This window comes from Cucurbita moschata, unplaced genomic scaffold (genome assembly GCF_002738365.1).
Source record: "Cucurbita moschata cultivar Rifu unplaced genomic scaffold, Cmos_1.0 Cmo_Scf00072, whole genome shotgun sequence".
Taxonomy (NCBI): Eukaryota; Viridiplantae; Streptophyta; class Magnoliopsida; order Cucurbitales; family Cucurbitaceae; genus Cucurbita; species Cucurbita moschata.
In genome coordinates this window covers 467826-475975 of record NW_019268588.1, presented here as the reverse complement: position 1 = coordinate 475975, position 8150 = coordinate 467826, and the positions used below count along the sequence as shown (strand labels likewise).

At 36.1% G+C, this 8150-nt stretch overlaps 2 protein-coding genes across 3 annotated transcripts; both read right to left on the bottom strand.

Moving 5' to 3' along the window:
- Positions 1–1296: 1296 nt before the first annotated feature.
- Positions 1297–7052, bottom strand: LOC111438189 (acetyl-coenzyme A carboxylase carboxyl transferase subunit alpha, chloroplastic-like). Of its 2 annotated transcripts, none has more exons than XM_023076144.1 (12): positions 6880–7052; positions 5412–5830; positions 5246–5320; positions 5026–5133; positions 4774–4934; positions 4489–4603; positions 4257–4411; positions 4099–4150; positions 3953–4021; positions 3245–3322; positions 2012–3155; positions 1297–1728 (listed from the first exon to the last, which is right to left on the bottom strand). In XM_023076144.1, exons 2-11 carry the CDS (start codon positions 5736–5738, stop codon positions 2013–2015), a joined length of 2283 nt encoding a protein of 760 aa, XP_022931912.1. In that variant the 5' UTR covers positions 5739–5830; positions 6880–7052; the 3' UTR covers positions 1297–1728; position 2012. The 2 variants fall into 2 exon arrangements, with proteins under 2 accessions (XP_022931912.1, XP_022931913.1); XM_023076145.1 differs by having other exon boundaries at positions 5412–5793.
- On the bottom strand, positions 5839–6523 carry LOC111438190 (abscisic acid 8'-hydroxylase 3-like). Its single transcript, XM_023076147.1, has 3 exons — positions 6442–6523; positions 6222–6340; positions 5839–6130 (listed from the first exon to the last, which is right to left on the bottom strand). Exons 1-3 carry the CDS (start codon positions 6517–6519, stop codon positions 6034–6036), a joined length of 294 nt encoding a protein of 97 aa, XP_022931915.1. The 5' UTR covers positions 6520–6523; the 3' UTR covers positions 5839–6033.
- Positions 7053–8150: the final 1098 nt, after the last annotated feature.

Here is an 8150-nt window from a genome sequence, read left to right as displayed (position 1 = left end):
TTCCCGTTCAAATAAAATAGATATCTCTTTATTGGAAGACTAAAATTATATCGGGAAGTTTAATAATTTGAGTATCATTTGGAAATAATTAATGAAAATTGTACTATTTAAGTTCAAATTCAGGCATTTTAATTAAATATGCACAAGCTATTACCTGGCATGTTACATTTATTGCATAACGATTTAATTTTGGCAACATGGGCCAACTCCGAACGAAAAATTATTGGTAATTTTTGAAAATGGAGTTAAGAAGGATAGTAAATTTTGATACAGAAATTTTATCTTGCTTCGTATTATGACAAACCCAACAATTTATTACAGCTTAATAATTTACCGTATAAGATTCAATAACCACGAACATGTCTTTCAATGCTTCGTTGAAATTACAGTTAGTAATTGTTGGATGATGTATGTATTTATAAGTTACTATGAAAATGAAGCTATCACAAGTACCAAACTTTGATATCATAATCACAAGTATACATAATGCTATGTTTGATGAAAGGACATTGACGTTAAAAATTACGGAAAAGAGAGTCTACATCGGTCGGTTGGAGAGGGGAACAATTTTCTTTATAAAAATGTGGAAACCTCCCGACAGTTTTAAAAACCTTGAAGAAAAGCCCGAAGAGAAGTTAGCAGTAGGCTTGAGCTGTTACAAATGGTATCGTAGCCAAACACGAGGCGATATGCCAGCGAGGAGGCTGAAACCCGAAGGGAGGTGAACGCAGTGTGCCAGCAAAAACGTTAGCCCCGAGTGTTAACGAAAACGCTGGACCCTATAGGGGGTGGATGCAGTGTATCAGCAAAACACTGGCCCTGAGAACTAACGAAAACGCTGGATCCTAAGGGAGTAGAATCATGAGACCCCACATCGATGAGAGAGGAGAACGAAGTATTTTTTTGTCAGAGTGTGAAAACTTCTCCCAAGCGTTTCAAAAACGTTTGCAAAAACTTCCACTGAGTAAAGTTTGATGAGTTCAACCACGGAAATTTGAAATTTTGACCTTGTAGTTGATGACTTATAAATTAAGTCGTATACATTACCAGATACAAGAGTTATCGAGTAAATGAGAGATGAACTTACGCGTCATAAGGCTTGCAATTGAAAAGAGTCGGAGAACAAACATGAATAATCGAGCTCTCTCCTTGCTTGAGCCCAAATTTGAAGTGATATTGCGTTTGTTTCTCTCCTGCAACGATGTAAAACTGTCAACCACATTGTATGCAACCTCTTCTAGTGATTTCTTGAACCAAAACCCTTTAGCCTGCAAACCAGCAATCCTCCAAAGACAATTAAAAGAGAAGCTACTTTGCCTATAAACTTATTGTAATGTTCCAACCAGGATGTTTAGTTTCTAAACAAACATTTTAAAGAGTTTGCAATGCATTATTAGTCTCCAAAACAATCTAGCAATCTATACAAAGCTATCTAGATCTATTAATAGAAAAAGAAGAAACACAGCAACAAGCCAGAAAAATAGCTCAATTTAGAAAAGAAAAGCCCCCTGAAAACAGGAAGAAGAAAATGTAGCAGCCCTGCCGTGTCCTTCCTGCTCCTGCTGACCCTAAATCTTGTAACCTATCAAAATCAAGCGACGTTGAATAAGGGTTAGAAGCGGGAACGGATAACTTGGTTTTCTGGCCGATGAGGACGCTCTAACTAGTTTCCTGTTACATGCAACTTCTTAAACATGGTCCTGCTCTTGTATACTGGCAACTAAAACACTGCAAAAAGATTGAAAGTTGATAAGTAAAACTCCTCAACATAGACATTTTGCATTCATTGGCAAGAGTCGTTCCATAGTCCAAATTCTATGTGCTCCTCCAGGTTAAAAAACTGGTCATAACTACTGAGATATTTATATTTATCAATGTTGATCGGAAAACGAAGACAGTCGATGCACTAAGCCTTTCAAGTTTCTATGTATTTCTCTGCATCCACGTGTGCGTGTGCGTGTGCGCGTGCGCGTGATTCTTATACGTGGTAAAAAGAAATTGAAAAACTCACATTAAGCGAAGGTATGCTCAGCACCCAAATTAGTCTGAATTCTAGCATCTCCATCATTTTCTTTTGGATCCAACCCTGCTGAAGATTCTGCAGTTTCTAATATCTCTTCCATCAGTTTTTCATGTTTGTTCTTCAAGTCTGAAGAATCCAGTGCAGCAGCAAGGCTCTGCTTTATTTGCTGCTCCAAAGCCAAAATTTTGTTTCTTGAGGTTGTATCTGGTGTCTTTCCAGCCTTGGCTACCTCAAGTTTCAGTAATTCAATCTTATCTTTTAGATCTGTTCTGCTTGCAACGCTTTCAATTCCCTGATTAATTTCCTCATTCAACTCTTTTATCTTTGGTTTGAACAGAGACAATGAAGCCTGCCCGCTTAGGCCTTCTGCTTTTGACGTTAGTACCTCAACATCTAAACCCAAGGACTTGAGGGCATCCGACAACTCCCCTTGTATTTCCATCTTTACTTTATCAATTTTCTTTTGCAGTTCGGGGTCCAAATTCATATATGTAGATGCCCCTGAATTTGCGATTTCGGCCCTCAGCGCTTCATATTTCTCCCGTACATCAGATCGACCCAGAACCTCTGCAAATTTTTTGTTGATTTCCTGCTTCAATGGGGTCTCCTCCTTAACATCCTTAACTGAGAGAGCCTTGGATTCAGATAAATTCTTTAGCATTTCGAGTTTATTCTTCAGATTCTCGTAGTTGGGAGCTTTAGACAGCCCCCGGTTGAATTCATCGCTAAGCTTCTCGATTTTATCTTTCAATGCTGGTTGGATAAGTCGGTCCAGTGACTTTGCTTTTGAAAATTCTTCTCGCAGCGCAGCAAGCCTGTCCTTTAAGCCCATGGCCTTTACTGCCTCAGAAAATTCGAAATCAACTTCTTTGTTTAATTTTTCAATCATCTTATTCAGATCTAAATCTGAATTCCCAATGGAGGATTCCTTAGCTTTCACTGATTTTTGTTTCACTTTTTTCACCTTAGTCTCCGGTTCCTGAACTGACTTCATTCTAATGGGTTTTTCCTTCTTTTTCATGTTAACTTTCCTTTTTCGCTCGATTGGAATGCCTTCTTGAAACCCTCCAATTTTACGGAATTTCAGCATTCGATGCTTCAATAGTTCTTCCGTGTCCATCTTCAAAAGCTCCTGAAAGACGCATGCAGAAAATTCATTAATGTATACGCTACAATGAGAACGACCAGGTTTCATTATTTTAGAAAAAGTCAAGGACCTACATCCATGGTCTCATTTATTGCAATCTTTATTTGTTGCGAGGTCCAAGCAGGATCTGCATGCGCGCCACCCAAGGGTTCCTGTGAACAACAATGCTTAAAATTATTATAGGTACAAAATAATCTTTGGAAAGAAGAAGGGGAAAAGAAACAGACCATCTTCTATCAAAGTAATAACATATGCAAAGAGAGCCTCAACCTGAGGCTAAAAGAAGTTACAGAGAAGCTTCAACTCAAAGTTAATACAATGCACGATGACAGTTGAAAATATTACGAGTTCAGGTGTTTTCTTTTTTTTTTTTTTGTTTTTACGATAAGAAACGAGGAACATATGATCAAAACAATAAGATATAAGAGGAAAGCCTCAGTTCAAGTCAGTTTAGACCTGCAGTTACTACGGAAGGGGAAAGAAACTAAAAATACAAATTAATTAAACTAAGAAACGTTTGGATAGTATTAAATGTTTAAGCCTTAAGGTATATAGTTTGATATTATGAATATTGTTAAAGGAAAAACAGCGAATATTTTTTAATAACAAGCATATAGCATTCAACACAAAAACAAGGATGTGCCCTAGCATATATGTAACTACACTCATTTCTAAGCAGGCATAAACGGTGTCAGAACTGGAAAGAGGAACAGACAAGAAAGGAATCAAGAACTAAGAAAAGAACATGGAATATCAAGATATGTGAAGGACAGTGTCGTTACAGGGATAATGCCATCGGCAATTTGTAATTTGCACAACTCTGGTGCAGTAATTTTTAGCTTCTCTGCTGCCTGCAAATAACAAATATATCTCAACAAATATATATAAACCTCTAAAAGAGGATACTAAGGGTTGAATGTATAAGAACCTGTGGAGAAGCTTTTGCACTTTTCCACAAGATTGCAGCACAGGCTTCAGGACTAACGTATTTGAAAATTAAACGGGTTATTGGTAAATCAGCAGAATTTACAATGAAATAATAGTGAAGTTGTCTTAATTTACTAAAAGAGTAGGCATGAAATGCACCTGGCGACGTAGAAAACTGCACTTTCGAGCATGAGCAACTTATTGGCACAACCGATTGCCAGGGCACCGCCAGAGCCTCCTTCTCCAATGACAATTGAAATGATTGGTACCTTGAGACCAAACATAGTCCTCAAATTGTGAGCAATAGCCTCACCCTGCAAATTTATGAAGCAAATCAGTTCTCCAGATAAAGGAAGAGCTCCATGAAAAAAGAATATTTTGTTTTTCATACTTGGCCCAGTTCCTCAGATTTGAGGTCCGCAAATGCACCTGGCGTATCAATGAAAGTAACAATTGGGAACCCGTGGTGATCTGCGTAGTACATCATGCGAAGTGCTTTCCGATAACTGTTAGGAAATAAGTAAAACTAGTAATCAGGATTAGATATCTAATATCCCAACTTCAAATTCTCCAACAAGCTCGGATTCGACAAGGAGTAATTCATATTCCTTTCTACTTCAAAACATGCATAATGTTAAATCTAATATAGAACATGTTTCTCCATTACTAAACATACCCGTGCGGAGTAGGCATTCCAAAGTTCCGCTGAATATTTTCTTTTGTGTTTCTACCCTTTTGGTGACCCATGAACATGTATCTTCTCCCATCAATGGTTCCTATGCCAGTAACAATAGCAGGATCGTTGTACCCTAACCGATCTCCATGAAGTTCAACAAACTGTAAGACAGAGATGTAGAAAATATTTCTTGCATAAAAATTACCAAATCCACAATCCAAAATTTTCATCACAGTAAAAAAACCACAAAACCTTTTCAGTGATATTGAACACGTGATCGAGGAAAGTTGGCCTGTTAGGATGTCGAGCTATATTAACACGTTGTATAGGAGTCAGATGAGTGTATAAATCCTTTAAAGCCTGAAACCAACAACGAGAAGCAGTCAAGTTCATTGAGGAAAATTTATGTGAAAAAGATCAAATTTCAACACTTCAAATTGGAATAAGAACTCCGTTAATAGTAATAACAAACCTGTTGATATTTATTTTCTAACGAAAGAATCTGATCACTGAAGTCTAGACCAGTTTCATGAGCCATTTTCCGCACCTACATCCAGAATGAAAAGACAATCATTGCCAAAGATAGTGAGAGATGCACAATCAGAAGATGCAACTAACACTCGTAAGGAGAGACTAACATCGATAATCTTCTTTTCAAGAACAACAAGTGGTTTCTCAAAATCAAGAGTAACCGGCTTCTGCTTCTCTTTCAGAGGCTTGAAATGTGAGAGATGAGTAAGAACTCCACCCTTGACATTCTCATCCGCATCATCCGGCCATGGATACTCGTGCTTCTTACCCTTCCTTAACTTTGCACTAACTGAAATGGCTTTCCTTCCTGGGTTTAATCGCGCTCTTCCCAGAGCCCTCAAAGGGATACCACTAACGCCATTACTCAAGCTTCGAAGAAGATCAGACGCCGAAGTACCAGATAATGCCGCTGAAAGAGTAGAAATAGACGCCATTCTCTTCTCCCAATCTCAATCTAACTACTTTTTCAGCTAAACCCACCAATGAGATCTCTAACAATCAATACAACGCCTTTAAAATTATAAATCTGAAAACATAAACCAAAGGAATGCATAAAGATTAGGAACAGTCCCCCTACTCCATGAAAACACGACAAAATGTGACAATTACTCAGAAAGCGAAAAAGAGAGAAAAAAAAAAAAAAAAAAAAAACCCTTTTGGGCTTACTCAAATGCGGCCCATTTTCACTAAGAGGACCCGATTTGGGCTATAGTGAAATGAGGCCCAATATCAGTTTGATAATCTCCAGAGTCTGATAGGAAGCCCATCCCTAGGAACTGGAAATGGGCCATGCTCAATCCCATCTTTCTGTCCTGCTAATTCCCACCTGCAACCAATCATATTTTTCAATCAATTAAAATATTTATAATATATATTTTCATGATTTAGAAGGATAAAAAGGAGAAAAAAATAAGGACCTGAATTTGGTGACTAAATGGTGGATCATGATCAAGATTTCAAGCTTGGCAAGGTCATTACCAGGGCAGGCATGGACCCCACTGCCAAATGGAATGAATGTATTGGGCCTTGGAGCAACCTGATAGAATCAGATCCCTCTTTTTAGTTACAAAATATTGAAAAATTAAAAATTAAAAAAAAATAATAATAAAATAAAATATTGGGGTAATTGAAATATACCTCAAATCTTGAAGGATCAAATTTGTGAGGGTGTAGAAAGTAGTCAGGATTGTGATGAATATTCCTGAACAAAGGCATTACTTTCCAANAAAAGAAAAAAAAAAAAAAAAAAGAGGAAATGCAAACGAAGCTAACAGTTCAAAAAACAGAATCTCATAAAAAAGCACCGATCAACTCAACATCAACCAACCAAATCCATCAATCATCTGAGATTTAGAAGAATTCAAATCCAATAACAAAAAAGAACACAACGATTCAACAAATCCCACTTCCAAACCAACGCCATTTCCCCATAAAAGCAGCACAATCAGTCAATTACAAACTTAAATTCATCAATGCATCAATCCAAATCAAGGCCTCACGAACAGAAAAACACAACTCCCATGGAATTACAGAAAAGAAACAAAAACATTCATAGCTCATTGTCTTAAAAATTACCCGAAATTGGCTGCAAAAGCCGTGAGATCCCGGAGGAGAGGTGCCAAAAAGGATCTAAAACCTGAAGAAACGGGAAGATGGGTGCGTTAAAGCATTGAAGATGAGCAATCTAGCAAGAGATCGTCACAAACGAGGATCTGTCTGTGTGTCCCTTAGAGAGAGAGAGAGAGAAGAGTAGCGATACTTCAGGTTTGATTCAAGGTTTTTATATATACCGATGAATAAAAAAATATTTTCAAATAATAAAGTTAAAATTGTATTATATATTTAAATTGGAAGACTAAAAAAATTATATATTTAAATTGTCTGAAAAGTTATAGATTTAAAAAAAATTATTTTGTTTATTATAAATTTATTTTTCATATATTGATTAATTACTTTTAATAATATAAAATAAACGAGTAAATTATAAAAATGTATTAAAAGAAATGAGATCAATATATCATTTTTATACTCCTAAATAGGATGGAAATAGAATTTATCTCAGGTTGGGGGCAAAATTGGAAATTATGAAAAAGGCTCGAGCTCGAACACGTTGACAAAAAACACGCTTGCCCTGCATGTGCGTTCAACACCAACATGTACTCGTTGTTCATTGTGTAGAGATCTTGGTAGAGCAAAACCCGATAACCCCTCTCCTATGAATACTACAAATTTTAATTATATTAATTCAAATTAGGTTTACTAATCTTTACCAATTATAAACCTACCAATAGAATTCAATGTAGCTTATTTATTTAAACAATATAGACGTAAGTTATAACTCCTATTTTACGATTTTTTTTCATAACACTTATTTTGAAGTATTTATACCGACACAGATTCTTTTAGCATGTTTTGTCCTCACTCACATGTTTGCGAGAAAAATTATCTAAAAATCGCATAATTTAAGGTTGTTTAAAGCTAAAAACATGTTTTAATTATGACAAAAGAATTAATGAAAAAAAATATTAAGAGTAGGATTATTTTTATTTAGATTTAATATTGAGTTTTTTTTTTTTTTTTTTTTTTTTTAAATACTCTTTGGAATATTCAAACCATCATTCTCAATAGAAGATGGGTGGGGTTTAGGTGGTGAGTAGGTTATTGTGTATGCTATTTATTTTGATGGTTTCGAAAATGAATATTGCACCGCAATTTTGAATGACACATTTTTTAAATTCTAATAATAACAATAATAGTTATAAGGTTATTATATTAGGGGAAACATTTAATCCGACAATCCGACAACTCGGACCAACCCAACTGAACTAGAAGGGTTGGGTTGAGTT

Bases quoted from the DNA above. Each gene is read 5' to 3' on its own strand.
- LOC111438189 (XM_023076144.1), bottom strand. From the start codon at position 5,738: ATGGCGTCTATTTCTACTCTTTCAGCGGCATTATCTGGTACTTCGGCG. The intron at 4,412-4,488 runs GTATGAAAAACA...ATAAATTTGCAG, and splicing joins AATCTGAGGAACTGGGCCAA to GGTGAGGCTATTGCTCACAA. The intron at 3,156-3,244 runs GTAGGTCCTTGA...TGCGTCTTTCAG, and splicing joins CAATAAATGAGACCATGGAT to GAGCTTTTGAAGATGGACAC.
- LOC111438190 (XM_023076147.1), bottom strand. From the start codon at position 6,519: ATGCCTTTGTTCAGGAATATTCATCACAATCCTGACTACTTTCTACAC. The intron at 6,341-6,441 runs GTATATTTCAAT...TGATTCTATCAG, and splicing joins TTGATCCTTCAAGATTTGAG to GTTGCTCCAAGGCCCAATAC. The intron at 6,131-6,221 runs GTCCTTATTTTT...GATTGGTTGCAG, and splicing joins CATTTAGTCACCAAATTCAG to GTGGGAATTAGCAGGACAGA.